At 48.5% G+C, this 17,905-nt stretch overlaps 1 protein-coding gene across 1 annotated transcript in view; it reads left to right on the top strand.

Moving 5' to 3' along the window:
• SMG1 (SMG1 nonsense mediated mRNA decay associated PI3K related kinase) overlaps positions 1–17,905 on the top strand; it is a 2,768,248-nt gene that overhangs the window by 584,814 nt on the left and 2,165,529 nt on the right. The window contains exon 24 of the mRNA XM_069647131.1: positions 3,953–4,095. Coding sequence (XP_069503232.1) covers positions 3,953–4,095 — 143 coding nt within the window. The remainder of the gene's footprint in view (positions 1–3,952; positions 4,096–17,905) is intronic.

Below are 17,905 nucleotides of genomic sequence, written 5' to 3'. Positions count from 1 at the left end.
ATCGTCTCAATTAGAGGTAAAAAAAGAAAAGATTGAGCAGTAGTGGAAAACTACTGGTAAGTTAAGAGAATAGGGGATGGCATGGTGATAAAAGATGATGCAGGAAAAAATAATTTTTCTTTGTATTATGGCATAGAAAACATGAGAGCTTTCAAATCTTCACGGCCAAAGACAAGCTGAGATGTTGGAGGCTATTGTAGTGAAAAAGAGGGAAAGAAGGGGATATTTGGGGTGTTGTCGGGAGTAAAATGTGCCTGAAAAGCATGAGCAGAAGTCAAGGAAGCCAAAGGAGAAGTATAAAGAGTAAAACAAGGGCGTAGAACCGACCCATGACAGATTCTTTGGAATATTGTTGGTAAATTATTTTATACTTTTACTCTTTGCAAGTTAACATTTATTAATCTAAGTGAGCAAAATGGGATTTTGGTTTGGTTTTAAAACTGAGCAATCAATTCTCTTTTGTCTCCTAATTAAAGGTTTGTGTATGGGAGATGGATCATATGTATGCTTCACCCCCTCTTCTAAGGAGACCCCCACTGCTATTTGCTTAACTTCTGGACCTTTTCTTCCAAACCTGAAAGAGTGGAGCCTTTATTCCACTCATTCATTCTTGTGGGCTGTCTTTTAGAACTCTATTGTTTGCATTCTACCTGCAGTATGGATGCTCCATAGCTCTTAAAGGCATCTGTGTTTTACTACTGCAGCGCACAGTTCCTTATGCGCAGTGTTGCTGGAGACCCTTAAGGCTCCCTTTTTAAGATAATTTTTCTATATCCACGACTAACTGCAGTTCTTAATGATAGACAGATACTAAATATCTCTCCCAAAACTCTGTAGTATGAGAGATTGGCACACACCACCTTCAGTGTAGTGCCAAAGGGATTCCTAGTATCTGCCGTCTCTCTACTCCTGTGACTTTTTAGTCTCATATACAATCTCCTAGTTATTGCTGGTGGCAGTGGACGTGGTCTACCAACAATTGTGTAATTTGTATACCGCCGGCTATGCCCATAGCCTCGGTAGTGCACAACAGGGGCACCCAATTATCATCTTGGGGCCCCTTTTCTTTTTTCGCCATTACTAGCATGGTTGTTCTTTGTTAGCCCATCTACCATTCTGGCAGACGAAGGTCCGTGCATGAGTTTTGCCTTTTGGGGGGTGGGGGGGAACCCTTGGGTATCCCCGCCTAGTCTCCAGTGTGTCTTGGCAGGAAGTGGGGGAGGAGTCTTCCACCCCCCTGTCCTTTGTCTGCCAGGGTGCCTGAATAGGACCAACTCCCACGGAGGGTTGCGGGGGGGAGGGGATATGGCTGTCCTAGTTGGACAGCCAAACACCCCTTTCTGTAAAATGCTGAGCGAGATTGCGAGGAGTGTGTGCTGGAACTGTATACAAGGTGAGGCTTCTGGAGTGAAAAGCAAGTCGTCCACTGGAAGCTGAAGTAACCAAAGAAGATGACCAGAGACGCCTGCGGACCCTTTGCAACACCGTGAAGCGAACACTGCTGTCCTGACGACGTTTTCTATGCGACAGAGGAGCTCCGAAGAGGGCTCCTTCCCTTTGGCTGGTGGGAACAACCAGTCCCAAGACTAACTTTTAATCCTGAGGTCCTAGGAGTATTCAGAGCTGCACAACCCCAAGGTGACCTGCTGCCCATTTAGAGTGAATCGTCGTGGAAAGTCTGAATCCTTCCAAATCTTTGCTGAACCTGGAAAGGCACTCCAGAGATCAGCACCAACTCGCCCAGACCCCCTCACCAGAGAAATGAAGATGATCAACCGGACGGTCCGTGTCCTTTGTGCTGCAGAAAAGGCACCAAAACCGCAGAGTGAACCAAGAATTGCTCAGTCGTGCCACAGGTCCTCCCTCGAGACTGCTGCTGAGAGATCCTGTCCATTGTCTTACCTTTAGTCATCAGACCAAGGAATCCGGAAGTCTGGTCCAGAGCTGCAACATTGGGGAGCATCCAGCATTAACATTTTCTTCTAATCTAAGGTACTGTGGGGAAAAATATGTTGCTTACCTGATTCCAAGAAGTCGCTGCAGAGTGTTGGAGTGCACCTAAAGGTGTCCAGGGTCCCCCCCTCTTATCTCAGACTCAAGCCGCTACTTGTGTCCCTTCGAGTCCTTTTACAGGTCTCCCTTGTCAATTAACTTGCTGCTTCTATAACATTAGAAACTGGAAGGAATCCTCTGGATTGCTTTGTATTCTGCTGCTTGTCAAGAATTTGAGCCCTCTCCGAACTGCCTTTTTAGCTAGGTTTGTGTTTTTGGACTTAACAGACTTGCTGTGCGAAGAAACCCTCTCTAGAACCTTGAGCTAGGTTAATGTTACATTAGCTAACCATTTTCCTCCCTTAAAGTGACTTTACTATGTGTGTTTGCAGAGTAAATGTATTACAGTGTGAACAGTTAGAAACCACGGGTGCGTGTAATAACCGATAACACAATAACATTATTTTCCCTTTCAAACATTGCTACAAATGTAACCACTAGCAAACACAAGTTAAAGTGACCTTTGGAAGTATAGCCTAAAGTATTCTGGCGTGTTCTAGCGTAAACATATGAATTATTTAAAGTGATTCTGGTGAGTATATATAAATATATCATTTTATATAAATTAGAAGTGTACGTTTCCTTGGTGTGCATGTCTAAGGTTCAGTGTACTTACCTACAGCTCACATCTTCCTCTTATGATAAGCCTGACTACTCTGCCACTCTACCAAGGTCCTGAGTTAGTACAGACTGATACTAAGAGTGGGAGTTCTACAATCCACTTGTATAGCTTACTAAAGTCTTACTACCAGTTGGACCTTAGGAAAACTCCCCTAACCGTTTCCCAATATAGTTTTTTATAAATGCATGTAAACAGATGTGAGATTTGATCAAAGGGAGGATATGGGTAGTACAGATTCATCATTCATGGATTCTGTTACTCACCTGCTCCTGTTGACTCCTCACTAAAAGCCTAGTAAACAAAGTATAATACTCCAGACCAACCACTAGAGAGCAGACTATACAAGACTTGTGAATCTAAAATGGTACAAGCTGAACAATACTGTAACAAGTAAGTAACATTTGTATTATAGCAAGCTCAACTGGATTTCTGGGCATTGACCAATTAGATTTACTGACTCATTCTTATGCATTGTTCTATGTTTGACAGAATAACAGAAAACACAAATGTATTTAAGATATTAATTGTTGTGGGCTGGACAGCGTAGGTTGCATCTTAATAAAATAAAAAAATAAAGAAAATGAAATCTGCTGGTTGAGCTGTTTTATTTATATCCACAAATGCATTTCCTTTTTTCCAATGGTGCTATGCCCACCGTCTTTGCCCCCATGTTATCATGCTAGTAAGCTAATGTGCTGTCTTGTAGTGCATGTGTAAGTGCTGCACTTTAGCATTTACTGCCAAAGCTGCAAATTAGTAATTCTTTACTGTTACATTTAAGAAGCTTAGTGTGTGCATTCCAAATGCATGTCTTTTCACTCTGGGCATCATACCCTTTACGGCTAGTTCACATAGGATGGTGACCAGCTCTGTGACAAATGCATTCACTACAGTGATCTATATTTGACCTCAGTCATAGGTTTGAATCCTGGCAGATCGCCTCAGCCCTTCATCCTTTTGAGGTCGATAAAATGAGTAACATTGTGTTGAGTAACAATAATCAGTTAGCAGTCTACAGCACTAAACTAGTGATGTGGGGGAGTGTCCACTACATATGCTTTGCCTTTCCATCTGCCTCTTTTAATACCTTGCAGTTGAAAGACTTAACTTTGTAAATGATGTAGCCAAAACATATATATTAAGCCGCACAAATGACTGTTTAATGTTATGTAGCAGATAATACTAACTCATTTATTAACTTGGGTACATTTTGTAAAAACTGTCCTAGGTTTTATGGACATAAATTGCTTATTGAATTGGTAAAACTTTATTTTTTAGGTTTGAAAAAGCAGCTGTTGAGTACCAAGAGCAACTATGTGCCATGACAGGAGTGGACTGCAGTCCGACTGGTTTTGATAAATCTGTTCTGAAGCTGGCTAATTCAAATAGTACAAATTCTGCTAGCCCAAAACATGCAAATGGTAAGACTTTTTAAAACTTAGTTTATTGCAGTTTGAACTAAACTTAAATCAATAGCACTCCTGTTGAATTGTATACAACAATAAATGTTAACATAAATCCCTGCTCTCCAATGCCCACTCATCAACTTAACTATACATGCACAGTCAACTATTTTGTACCTTACAGTATCCTTAACTATATCCTTCTAGAGTCTATTGAAACCCCCTTCTTTCAACAGTTGTTCACCCACCCCTGACTGTATGCTACTCATTTATAATTTGGCAACATCCCACTGAATTGAAATAGTCCCCATATTCAAAGACGACCTTTGTTTACTTGTAGGTGGAGAAAAAACAATGCATCCGTATCTTCCTAGCCGTCCTGGCTCCCTTTTTACAGTCCTACAGTAATACATGGGGAAGATGAGTATGCTAAAACAGGGTGTTGCATTATTTCAGATATTCTGTTTTGTAAGCAAATGTATATAAGAATTTTTGTTCAGCCGTGGCCCTCCCCAGCGGTCCTTCATGCGCCTTACAAAGTTCAAAGGTTAAAAAGGTGGAAGGTGGAAATAATTCCAAAATGTTAGGATAGGAAGATTAGGATAGACAAGTGGTATTGGGAGTGTTGTCGGTTATAGGCGGGGGGTTAGTGTGGGGTAAACGGGTATGTTTTGAGGCTGTTATGGAAAGTGGTGATGGAGGGTTCAGTGCCGATGTGAAGAGGTATCCCTCTGGATGCCCAGTGGTCAAATGCTTGTTTCTGTGCATTGTATTTATTTTGATGTATTAAGTGCTTAACAATTTTATAGCTGACGGTACAGTAATAATGAGCAATAGTGACAATTCAAGCAGTAAGAAAGAATGTACAGAAAATTATTAAAACAAGATGTTTTAAAGGTGGGTTTAGAACATGCGCAGGGAAGAGGATGAACGGGTGGAAAAGGAAAGAGCGTTCCAGTGCTTGGGGGCGAGGAGTGAGAACGTAAATGGGAGGAAGCACATGGGGGGGGCGAGGGGGAGGGGAGATTGGCAAACTTGCGTAGAAGCTGGTTTTTGGGAGCAAAGAGTGCATGGGGGTGTGAGTATATGATATGGCATTTAGAGTAAAGAGAGATTAAAGAAGAGCGGAGTGAGGCCATGGATGCATTTGAAGACAGAACGGAAATGGAAAAGGATGCGTGCGTTGAAAGGAAGAAAATAAATGGATATCAAAGGTGATTTAATGGAAGAATGTGGGGGAAGAGAGAATAATTGAGTTTTAGACTGCGCGCAGGGGAGTAATATGGGAAGTCCGAGAAGGGTTGGGAATGGACGATAGGCGACAGAACAAGTGCATTAATAAGATCATAGCGTGGAAGGGTAAATGGGGACGGGCACTTTGGATGTTTAATAAATAGAACTAGCAAGATTGGCCAGTATTTCAGATATGAAGAAAGAAAGAGGCATCTAGACTAACACTTAGGTTATGATTGGAGGGAGAGAAGTGAGGAGATGAAGGAAAGGAGGAGAGATGGGGCTTGTAAAGCGGTGTTGAAGAATAATTGAATCTCGGTCTTAGTGGGGTTATGGTAAAGAAAGTGAAAAGGCATCCAGAGCTGCATGGCGGAGACACTTGGAGACAGTAGACTGAAGCTAGTCTGTGAATGAGGAGGAAAAAATGATTTGCTTGTCAGCATAGAAATGGCAGGATAGATTATAAAATGAATTGAGAGAGTGATGGTAAAGAGAGGGAAAACGAGGGCCAAGTATGGAGCCTTATGAAACACAGACAAATGAACAAGAGCGTTAAGTATGGCCTAACCAAGGGACTGAATAAGAGTGATTAGAATGTTAGGAGTGAAACCATTTAAGAACAGAATCTGAGAACCCAAGTGTGGTGAGAGGAGAGCAGTACAGAATGATCCAGTGTCAAAAGGGGTGGAATGATCCAGTAGAAGAGCTGTCTCAGTAGAATCGGAAGAGGCGAAAGCCAGACTGAATAGGAGGAAGAGTCGAGATGAAGATTGGATGAAACCTGGGAATCGATGTGAAGAAGAAGTTTAGAAAGCAAATGGTATGAGAAAAATAGGATTATAGTCCTGAGGAAAGGCAGCAGCCAGAGGTTTTTTTTTCTTTTGGGCAGAATTGGTATGATCATGCAGGTTTAGAAATTGAGGGTAACTAAGAACTATTTTTCTCCTGTTTGTAGCCTAGAAGAGCCTGGTTCGCTTAGCATCAACAGCTACCAGGAGCTACTTTTGTTTCGCAGGCCAACTGATAACAAACACACCTATGTTAATTTAACTCTGAGAATTTGGGAGAATCTATAAATCAGCATGACATTTTAAAGCATTTAGGGCTCATACAAAATGAGCAAAATGTTAAGCATGCACAATTTGTTGAAGTTGGATTTGGGAATGCTATGTACTAGCTCCTTGTTCCCCAGTGGTAGCTCCTGCTCACTGGTTAATGCTGCATACCCAGGAGCTACTTTTAGCGTATGCTTATCTAATCTTAATTTTGATCCCTCTCGTAGCATGTTTGAATGAGGATGGGAAGCAGGAGTAGGAAAGAGTTGTTTGAGACAAGACAAGTAAGATGGGGAATGAGATGGGGGTAGACTTGAGAGATAAGTGAGGGGATCGAGGTGGGAAGCAGTTCAATGGGTGCTAATAAGGAGGGCAGCAGTGTCTAGGTCAGACTGGATGGATGAGTGTGCGGAGGAGAAGTAGTGAGTACTCAAAGAGGGGATAATGGGGGGGAAAGGGGTGGAAGGGGGCAACTTTGGAAGTGAAATAGTTAGCAAAATTAGAAGAGGCAAGAGGAGATGAGAATGATCTTGAGGGTGAGGAGACCGAGCATTTTGGAGTAGTTTGACAAAGCGACAGGGATGATGGTTGCCTGCAAAGACTGGTCATAAGGGAATAGGGTCCTGAGATCGGAAGGAGATTGAGATTTCTTCCATCAGCGTTTGGCTTTGCAAAGAGAAGCACAGAGGGTAGCAAGTGCAGGGGTGAGCCATGGTTGCAGTGAAAAAGGACAGGAAGGATTAATTAGTGATGAGTAGAAATACATCTGAAGAGAAGTAGCTGTATCATCGGGTGGGGGAGTGGTGAAATGGAGCAGAGGGAAGTGAAAGAGTAGAGGGGGATCAAATGAAGTAAGAGCACGACAGAAGGGGGAGCTGGAAGACCAGAATGTGAGGCGGCAGGGCGAGCGAGAGGAGAAAGTGGTCAAGAGTGAAAGGGATAGGCGGTAATGGTAGATGCCGGAAGTGAGCAAACGACAAGACCATGGCAGGAACCGGAAAAATGTGATTTAGGGGAAGGGATTAGATTTAAGTGATGGGATTCAATGAGAGAAAGAAAAGGGGGTGTAGGATGAGTAGTGAGATGGGAGGTTAACGTCTCTAAGAAAGATGAGGAAAAGGGGAGGAGGAATGGCAGAATAGTCAAGGAAATTTGGTGAGACCCCGTGTGTGCTTGGGTGGGCTGGGGGTGGCGGGGTAGGTCAATAGATTACAAGAAAGTCCACTGGAAACATTTTCTAAAAAGAAAGGCGATATTCAAAGTAAGAGAAATTGGGAAGATCCGCAGGGGAGTGAGAAAGAATCCCAGTGCCTCAGCTAGAGGCACAAGGGGCGTGGGAGAAATTGGTAGAGGGAGCTTTAGCCAAATTAACGTTCACCCTGTCTGACTTTATAGCTATGGTGGCTGAGCATATTCCTGAAGGGGAATAAAGAGACAGCTTCCTGAATAATGTAAGAGACAGAAAGGAAGCTATGTGCAAGTCTCTTCAATCAGGACAGGACTTTGCTGACGGCATCGGTAAAGCCATGGCAGCGAGCGCTGGGATGCGCAGGTTTGCGTGGTTGAAGTCTGTATTTGGACCGGACGTGCAGTCGGATACTCTTTAGTAAGAAAGAAGACCGGTGGCTGGAGGCCCATTCTTGACCTGCAGCGACTAAACAAGTTACTCAAATCCCAGAAATGCTGGATGGTCACGTTGCAGCACGTGCTCGGCTAACTGGAGGAAGAGGACTTTCTAACGTCACTGGATCTAGAGGACGCTTACTATTAGGCAGAATCCTGTGCAGTGGTCTTTGCAGTGCTCTTAGGGACCACAACACACAATTAAGACCACAGGTGGCAATACAAGTTTTACGTTTGGTACAAGCCTGTACTACTATGTTAAAGTGGTAGCAGTAGCGGAGCAGCCAGGCTTATCTCAAGAGTATATGAGCAGTAGCAGAGATTACACAAAGGGACCACATTTACTGCGACTCAAGCAAACACTGACTCAAGGTTTCAGATAAAAAATATAAGTACATTTATTTTTAAACCATTTGTTATAAACACGACACTTCTATTAATTCAAAAACCACACGTAAAATACACTGACTAACCAGTTCACTTTGTACGGTATAACTTCAAGGCAAGTACCCTGTGTTTGAGCGGACCGGTGTTGTGAAACAAAAGACGTTACCGGGAATACACTTGCGATCACTTTTTGACAGTAATGACAGTTCGGTTTTACTAAAGAAACGCATATCCGCGGCAAGAAATGTTACCCGGGCAAAAACACACTTGGCACCTGAGATACCCAGAAAGAGTTGGGGGCAAAAATCATAGGCAATACTTTTGGCAAAGCAGACAGAACCAGAGAACACTCGTTGACAGAAATTCAAGAGTCAATAGGCCGGAGCCAGTGTCAAGTGGAACCGGGTTCCTGTTGTCGAGGATCACAGTCGGATAGTTCACGATTCAACGATTAACCCTTTCCAGTACTCCATGTAAAATGGGGTGTACTGGATCTGTGGTTAAATGACTAAGTAAAGTTAATGGCAACTTTACCCTTTTCTGGGGGACAGTAGTCAGCCTCAGAAATGGAATCGGTGGGAAGTCTAAAAGACAACCCTGTGTTACTGCACTGAAGGTGCTGTGTAACACACAAAATGGGGCTACTGAAGTGGTGTACTCCAGAATCCACAATCACAAAAACAGATGAAAGACGCATGGCAAAACACAAGTAAGAGTGGGGGGAAAAAGGTGTACACTCTTACCAAGTGGAAAAGACAAACTCCAGAAATCCAGCAAAGCTGCTGGGGGACTCACTAGGTAAGGGAAATAAGCCATAGAATGAGAATTCTCCCTAACACTTACTTCCACGTCCCCATTCACGAGAAGCATCAGCAGTTACTGCGCTTCGTCATACAGGGAAAGCACTATCAATTCAAGGCCCTTCCGTTCGGATTCTAGTCGGCGCCCACTGTGTTTTACAAAGTCCTTGGCACCAGTGGCGGCCCATCTACGTCTGCAAGGGATACATGTGTACCCGTACCTCGACAACTGGCTCATCCGGGCCAAGTCGAGGGAAATCGCTGTCAACCACATGAACAGGACCTTCCGGCTGCTGAATTATCCAAAGTCCTGCTTGTTTCCATTGCAGGACGCTCTGTTCCTGGGATCCAGGCTCAACACTGTCTCCTGCCTGGCGGCGCCTTCAGAGGAAAGGATCACAGCCATTTTGGGCAGGGTGCAACGACTGTTGACGCTGAAGATCGCCACGGTGTGGGCCATCAAGTCGCTGCTCATCATGGTGTCTTGTATCTACCTGAATAGACTCTGTAGGTTGCGGATGCGACCCCTCCAGGAATTCCTGGACGCTTGGTGTGTCCAAGTGTCGGGAAGCTTCACAGACAGGATTGTTCTTGACAAAGAGTTCCATTGAGCGATAAGGTAGTGGGGCGTGTGTTCCAACATAGCACGGGGACACGGATTTCCAGAGTCCCCCATACCAATAGACGGTCATCACGGACGTTTCCCTGGAGGGCTGGGGATCCCACACTGGACGTCTCCATGCCAGAGGCTGGTGGATGTCAGCACAGAGGAGTGGTATCTCCACATCAATGTCCTGAACTGCAAGCAGAGTTATGGGCCTTCAAGTCGTTCCTTACGTTCCTAAAGGGCAAGGTGGTGAGCGTCTTCATGGACAATTCCACCACAATGTTCTACATCAGGAAGCAGGGGGGCACCAGAACCCCAGCACTCTACAGAGAGGCGCAGGACTTGTGGCACTGGGCCGTCGCCCGGGGGATGTTTCTCATTCCTTTTTCACAATCCTGCACCACGACCCAGGATCGCTGAACCTGGAGGCCTGGCTCTTGCAGCCTTAGAGTTTGGGTACGAGCCACCCGCCCCTCAGATCCTGCCATACTTGTCTTTGGCCATGTCGCGGATTGGCACACGCCTCCATCAAAGTGCATCTGGCGGCTATCTCCTGCTACACCAGGTCTCCGGGACGGTCCTCTTTGGTCACACTGTCTAGTCAAGCACTTCAAGGACCTGTTTCGATCGATCCCACCGGGGAAGTCCCCTATCCCGCCGTGGGAACTACACATGGTACTGACGAGGCTCATGGGTGCCCCGTTCGAGCCTATGCATGAAGCTCCTCTCAATTTCCTTTTGTGGAAGACTGCTTTTCTCGTGGCCCTCTGCCAGGAAGGTAGGTGAGATGCAGGCCCTGTCCTGCAAGCTGCCTCATCTTTCTTTCCGTGAGATGACGGTGGTGCTGCGGACTCCTCTCCTTCATGCCAAAGGTTCCATCGGAATTACACCTCGACGAACATTTGGTGTTGCCTGTGTCCCCCCCCCCCCCGCCCCTGCCCCCCCAACACCTTCGTCGCCAGCTGAAAAGACTTTGCACTTGCTGGATGTGGCGTGTGCTCTGAAGTTTTATGTCACGGGCACAAAGTTTTTCCGGAAGACATCACAACGTTTTGTGTACTTTGCTCCTGTGAACCATGGGAAAGTTTTGTCCAAGGCTTCCATTTCCAGGTGTCTCTTTGGCTGTCCCAGAGCCCATTCCACCAGAGCGATCGCTGCGACGACTGTTCGTTTTGGTGTGCCCCTGCTGGACATCTGCAGGGCTGCTATGTGGAGGTCGACTCACACAAGATTCTACTGCGTTGCCAGTGATTCCAGAGAGGAATCCAGCGTCGGCCATGCAGTGCTACGCAACATGTTCGCTTGAAGGTGAGCCTGGTGAGGAGGTAAGAGTAATTGCTTCTGTTGAGCCTTGCCACCTCTCGTGGTTGTGTATGTATGTACTGCTATGTATTTATTTTTCATGAGCATGTGAATCCTTACCAGACCCCGTGCTGGAGAAGGAACAAGTTACTTACCTGTAACTGTTGTTCTCCAGCATGGGTCTGGCGTGGATTCCCTCCTGCCCCTCTGCGGCTCTTATTGGTCATACTGCCACTTTACGTGCTACCAAATCTGAAGATGGCTGCCGGAGGAGGGGCTTACGGAGAAGGCAGTCATTGGCTGGGGGCAGTATTACCTAGAGCTCAGTGATTGGTTTATAGGAGAAAGACAGTTTGTAATTCAAAGTGAAACTCTTTTTTTTCTTTTACCGAGGATTCCCGGCCTGACAGGGAATATTCATGAGCATGTGAATCCATGCCAGGCCCTTGCTGGGGCACCACAGTTACAGGTAAGTAACTTCCTCCTTTTTGGGAGGAAAAATGTTTTGGCATTAATTTAGTTCGTTTTGGCTGCCTTTTTAGTGGCTCATACCTCCCAAAAAGTTTTGTTCATTTAAAAAAAAAAAAAGTGCCTTCTGTTTAATGCATTTTTTTCTGGGAGGCGTGGCAGACCATCACCGAGGATCGGTGGGTCTTGTCCGTTGCTCGGGTGGGCTTCCGCCTGCCCCTCCCCCCCAAGCCCCTACCCCACCCTTCAATCCTCCCTTCCAGCAGTCGGGGACACCCTCCCTCAGAGCCAAAGTCCAGAAGCTTCTGGATCTCACGGCGGTGGAAACCGTTCCCCTAGGGGAGCGAGGGGAGGGCTTCTACTCCTGTCTGTTTACGGTGCCCAAACCCAACCAGGCTGGCCTGAGCACCATCCGAGACCTTTCCCAGTTCAACTTTTCTCTCCTCGAAGAGAAATTCAAGATGATCACCCCCCTGTCAGATGAAGTCCTCTCTACAGAAGGGCGACTGGCTCAGCGTGGTGGACCTTCAGGGTGCTTATATGCATATCCTCATTTGGAGCCTGCATCGGAAATACCTACGGTTTTCCATTGGAGGGGGGGGTGGAACGGGCATTTCCAGTTTCGTGTGCTCCAGTTTTGTCTCAGCTCAGCACTGCGTGTCTTTACGAAGATGTCGGTCATCACAGCTCATCTTCGGCTATAGGGTATCCATGTGTATCCGTATTTGGACGATTGGCTGCTGCACAGTCCTTGTCCACTGAAAACCTTGAGCAACCTTCAGTCTCTCCTCCAGTTCCTGCTCCACCTTGGGCTGTCGGTGAACTGGTGGAAATCCTACATTACGGTCTCTCAGGACTTGATCTTCATGGGTTTTTGTTGCAACACGGTCCATTCAGAGTGTACCTGACTGCAGACAGAATGGCAGATTTGTTGGCCACGTGTCTGGTGTTAATGCAGTCGGATAACATGTCGACCTGGTGGTTCCAGAGGCTTCTGGGCCTCATGGCTTCGTGCGTGCTGGCTCTTCCTCTTGCTCGTCTCAAGATGAGGCGGATGCAGATGGCTCTTCGGAGCTCATGGCTTCAAGCAGGGGACCCAGATTCCAAAATGATACTGGTTCCACCCTTCATGAGGGCGGATCTCTTGTGGTGGTCGTCTCTCGGCAATCTGTCGGTGGGCGCTCCCTTCCAGGACCCTTGCCCACTTTTGACGGTCACGACAGATTACTTCCTTTTTTGGGTTGGGGTGCGACGCTGGATAATCTTCAGGTTTTCGATCTTTGGTCGCCACAGGACAGACTGCTTCATATAAATTATCTGGTGCTCTTGGCGATATTCCTGGCGTTGAAAGCGTTCAAACCAGGCATTGTCAACAGGGTGATCCGTGCCCGCACGGACAATGCAGTGTCCATCTTCTATATCAACAAGCAGGAGGGTACCAGGTCTCCTCCTCTTGTGGATCTTGCCATTCAGATTTGGGAATTGGCACTTAAGCATGGTATCTGGCTGGTAGCAGTACACATCCCGGGACAGCTGCATGTCACTGCAAATGCCCTCAGCCGTCGAGCAATTGTCAGCTACGAGAGGGAACTGAACACAGAGATCCTCCGATATTTTTCGCTATTGGGCCACTCCAGAAGTGGACCTCTTTGCAACGTCTACAAACAGGAAGCTTCCCCTATATGAATGGGTTCAGAGCCTCCTCACTGGGCATGCTCTCAAGATTCCAATGCACAACATGAAGGCCTATGCTTTTCCGCCCCTTCCTCTGATCTATTGGGTGCTTTGCAAGCTAAGGAACACAGTGAATGGCTCCCTGCTGTTCATAGCCCCTTGGTGGCCGGCCAGGTTTTGGTTTTCGGAGCTTCAACATCTATCGGTGTGCCCGCCACTCAAGCTTCCGCTGGGCCCCAATCTGCTTCATCAGAGCGATCAGCAGCTGTGGCGCCCCTCCCCACAATCTTTCAGCTTGGCAGCCTGGTGCCTGAGTTCAGATCTTTAAAGCGTTTCAATTTGTCCGCATTTAACATGCGCATCATTCAGGCGGCCAGGAAGCCCTCTACAAGATCTCAGTATGGAAGTAAATGGCTTTGTTTCTGCTACTGGTGTTTGGTTAAGCAGCTGAACCCCAGGGAGGCTACTATCGACATGGTCCTGTCTTTTGTTTCACATCTGGCAGAGTCTGGCATCAATGTCTTTTCCTGCAGGACTTATCGGCTATTGCCGCTTATTTGTCCACTGACCAGTGCTCGTTTTCACTGTGTAATCCAGTCATTAAAAGACACTTTGTGGGCCTGATGCATCTTTATCCTCCTGTTCGCAACCTGCATCCAAGGTGGGATTTGAATGTGGTCCTTACGGCCTGGTTTCATAAGCTTTTTGAGCCCATGGCTACTGACGATTTTAAGTATGTTTCGTGGAAAGTGTCCTTTTTGATTGCTGTGACTTCGGCAAGGCGTGTAAGTGAGCTTCAGGCCTTGTCGGTGGAGCATCCATTCCTTACTTTTCATAAGGATAAGGTTGTCCTGCGGACGAATCCCGCCTTTCTTCCGAAGGTGGTCTCTGATTTTCATTTTAATCAGTCAATTTTATTGACGGTCTTCTTCCCAGACCTGCCCTCAGAGGCCGAAAGGGTTCTGCACTGCCTGGACGTTAGAAGAGCCCTTAAATTCTATCTGGACAGAACATCTGAGCTTAGGAACTCTTTGCAGCTTTTTGTGACCTTCGGAAATCCGCAAAGAAAGCCGGCCTCGAAAGCGACCATCTCCCAATGGATTGCTGCCTGTATTTCTGAGGCGTATACCATTCGGGGTCTTCGGGCCCCAAAGGGAATTCATGCTCCTCTTTTGCGCGGCTGCCGTTGCCTTCCAAAAATGTTTTCTGGGAGACCATTGCGAAAGCGGCTACATGGGGCCTCCCCATCGGCTTTTTGTAAGCATTACTGTCGGGATCTGAGCTCCAGGGCTGATGCTCAGTTCGGTCAAGCTGTGCTTAGGAACCTGTTTCAGTAAGGTGTTTCCATCCACCCGTAATTCCTGTGAGGAGTGCTTGGGAATCTCCCATAATTATGGAGGAAAGGGGAAAGGGTGTAGGAGTATAATAGTTTCGAGGGGATTGGGTCCTCCGACGTATTCCATATCTATGACATGTAATCACCACAGCTGTGCTGCTTCGGAAACTTTTTTTCGGCTCCTGCGTCCTGCGTCGATGACGTCGATGCGCCGTCGTCGAGGACCTCGTCCGACGTCATCCGATGTGATGAGTAGGACGCACGACGCCCGTAGCCTCAGTTCCGTTTTTTCCGCGAACGTGTTGCTTCGTGATTCTCGGTTTACGCCTCGACTCTTTAGAGTTCTGTTCTTCGAACCTGTTCGTTTTGTGAAAATCCTTCGTGTGAAGAGGTCTTCTACTTCGTCTTCGACCCCGCGTCCGGGTTTCAAGAAGTGTGGGTCCAAGATGTCGGTGACGGACTCGCACAACGCCTGCCTCTGGTGCCTCGGGGAGGCCCACGACACGGATGACTGTATCGACTGCCAGTCGCTCACGTCCAAAGCCTTACGCGAACGTAAGAAGAAGTTGTCGGTAGGTCGGGTGTCCAAGCCCAGGAAGTCGAAGTCTGCGGGGCTTTCAACGGATGATTCGAGGGGTGACTCTCCACGTCATCGTCGTAAGTCTCGTGGGTCTCCTTCTAGGAGTCGGTCTCGCCACTCCTCAGCCTCTTCGAGGCATTCTCGGAAGCGCCGACACCGGTCGTCTTCCAGGTCCTCTTCGGAGGACTCTGCCCGGCACGTCGCTTACCCCACCAGCCGTGCGACGCCGGAGGAATGGGCTTCCTTCGGGAAGAAAAAATTCTGGCGATGCTTGAGTCGCAGGGTACTAAGCCGTCCGCGCCCCCGAGTGGGGTCGGTCGTGAGAGGTTGAGAGACACCGCTCGCAAGAGTGGTCGGCACGAGTCACGGGAGAGGTCCCGTTCGGACAAGGAGACTCTTTCTCAACGTACCCGTTCCAGGTCCCGGTCCTCGACGGGTTCGAGACCGTGTGCACCTGTGAGGTCTTCGAGGAAGACATCGACGTCTGAGGCGTTGAGGGCGTCGACAGGCTTTCTCGAGGCTCCGGCTACGAGGAAGTCGTCGAAGCCGTCGACGCTCAGGTCGTCGAGGGACACGCTCGGGGCTCCGGCCTGGAGGGCTGTGTCGACGCCGCCGATGCTGGAGGCGCTGCATCTGACGCCGACGCCGATTTCCTCGACGCCGATTCTCTCGGCGCCGATGCCGGTTCTCTCGGCGCCAATTCGCTCGACGCCTTTCGTGTCAGAGGTAGCCCCTGGCACGGGAGAACCCCCTAGGAAGGCTCTGGTTAAGAGCAAGCACTCTCGGGTGCCTTCTTTTCGCCACCTGGACTATATTTCGGAGGCGGATGAGGATTCTGATGGCCTGGTTCCTAGTCGGGTTCCAGATGAAATTGTCTCGGGCCATAGTCAGTTTGGCGATTTGAGACAGTCACTGCATGATGCCAGTGGACTGGACACCTCTCCGGAGGTGGAGTTTTGTAGGCCTGAGCCTGGCTCTCATGCCGATTCCTCGTACCGGCGCCTTATGGCTAGGGTTTCTGAGTACTTGGGATGGTCTGCTCCCCCAGAGGTGTTTGTGCGGGATGATCTGACGGACATCCTTGATGTTGGTCCCCCAACTGATCCGGTACTGCCGTTCCATATGGCTTTACAGAGAAGGGTGGCGGCGGCTTGGACTGCTCCGGAGAGTCTCCCGGCGGTGGGCAGATCCTTGTCGCGAAAATACCGTCCAGCAAGTAGCGACCCCTGCTACTTGACCAGGCACCCCACTCCGGAGAGTTTGGTGGTGCAGGCGGCCACGGCCCCAGCAAAGCAGGCGTCGTACCCTACCATCCCTCCTGATAGGGACGACAAACGTTTTGATGGCTGGGCAAAGAAAGTGTTTTCTTCTGGTGGTATGGCGCTTCAGGCGGCCAACTCCATTTGTGCCTTGTCTCGTTTCACACACACACTCTGTGGAACTGTGTTGCGTTAGCGGCTGAACATATTCCCGAAGGGGACGAACGGGATGGTTTCGTTGCTATGGTCCAGGATGGTAAGGATGCCATGTGTGAGTCGTTCAGTCGGGTTTGGACTTAGCTGAATGCGTCAGTAGGTCCATGGCGGCGAGCACCGTGATACGCAGGTTTGCGTGGTTGCGGAAGTCGGGCTTTGCTCCTGATGTGCAGTCTCGGCTCCTCAACATGCCCTTTGACGGTGAACACCTTTTTGGCAGCAAGGCTGACGAGAGCCTTGAGAGGTTGCAGACCTCGAAAGCTGCAGCGAAGTCGTTGGGCGCTGCAGTTCGCCAACCTCCGCCTTTTCGTCCTAGGGGACAGCAGTGGAGGGGTGGTTCCTTTCGCTATTACTCATCCTTCAGTAAAGCGAGAGGAGCTGGCAGTCAGAGGCCAACGCAGGGGTACCAGAGGTGGACGACAGGGTACCCGTGGTGCCAAGGCCGCTCCGGCAGTTGCCTCTTTGCCCTCAGGTAACGCCGCGGCCGCTCCCACTCAGTCATGAGGCCATGTCCCATGGTTCGCCGGTTGGGGGAAGGCTGGCGCAGCATCTTGTAGAGTGGCAAGCCATTACTTCAGATGTGTGGGTTCTGGAGATCATAACCCACGGCTACTGTCTTCCCTTTCGGCACAGGCCTCGTGACAATCCACCGGGGAACCTCTCTTTGCAGAGTCCGGATCCGCTCCTTGCGCAGGAAATTCAAGCCCTGCTGGATAAAGGCGCCATAGAACTGGTGCCTGTAGCGGAGAGGAACAAGGGATGGGACCCATCATGGACTTGCGCGGTTTGAACAAACTCCTCAGGAAGGACAAGTCAAGTTCAAGATGGTTACTCTCTCTCAAGTCCTCCAGGCCCTTCAGCTTCAGGACTGGTTGGTGTCACTCGACCTCAAGGATGCTTACTTCCATGTGCCGATCCATCCCAAGCACAAGAAGTACCTGAGGTTCGCGGTTGGCGACTCGCACTTTCAGTTTCGGGTCCTGCCGTTCGGATTGACCTCCGCCCCAAGGGTTTTCACCAAGCTCATGGTGGTGGTGGCAGCGCATCTCAGGCAAGGGGGGATTCACGTCTACCCCTACCTGGACGATTGGTTGATCAGGGGGAGCTCTCCCGAGCAAGTCCTGGATCATCTGTCCGTCACCTGCCACTCCCTTCACAGGCTGGGCTTCTCCCTCAATTTAAAGAAGTCCCATTTGACGCCAACACAGCGGCTCCAGTACATCGGATCAGTGCTCGACACTTCCCTGGGGCAGTGTTTTCCTCCCCAGGTGAGGGCTCTTCACATTCA

This window comes from Ambystoma mexicanum, chromosome 2q (assembly GCF_040938575.1).
Source record: "Ambystoma mexicanum isolate Mex_15411 chromosome 2q, UKY_AmexF1_1, whole genome shotgun sequence".
Lineage (NCBI taxonomy): Eukaryota > Metazoa > Chordata > Amphibia > Caudata > Ambystomatidae > Ambystoma > Ambystoma mexicanum.
This window is presented reverse-complemented; position numbering and strand designations above follow the sequence as displayed.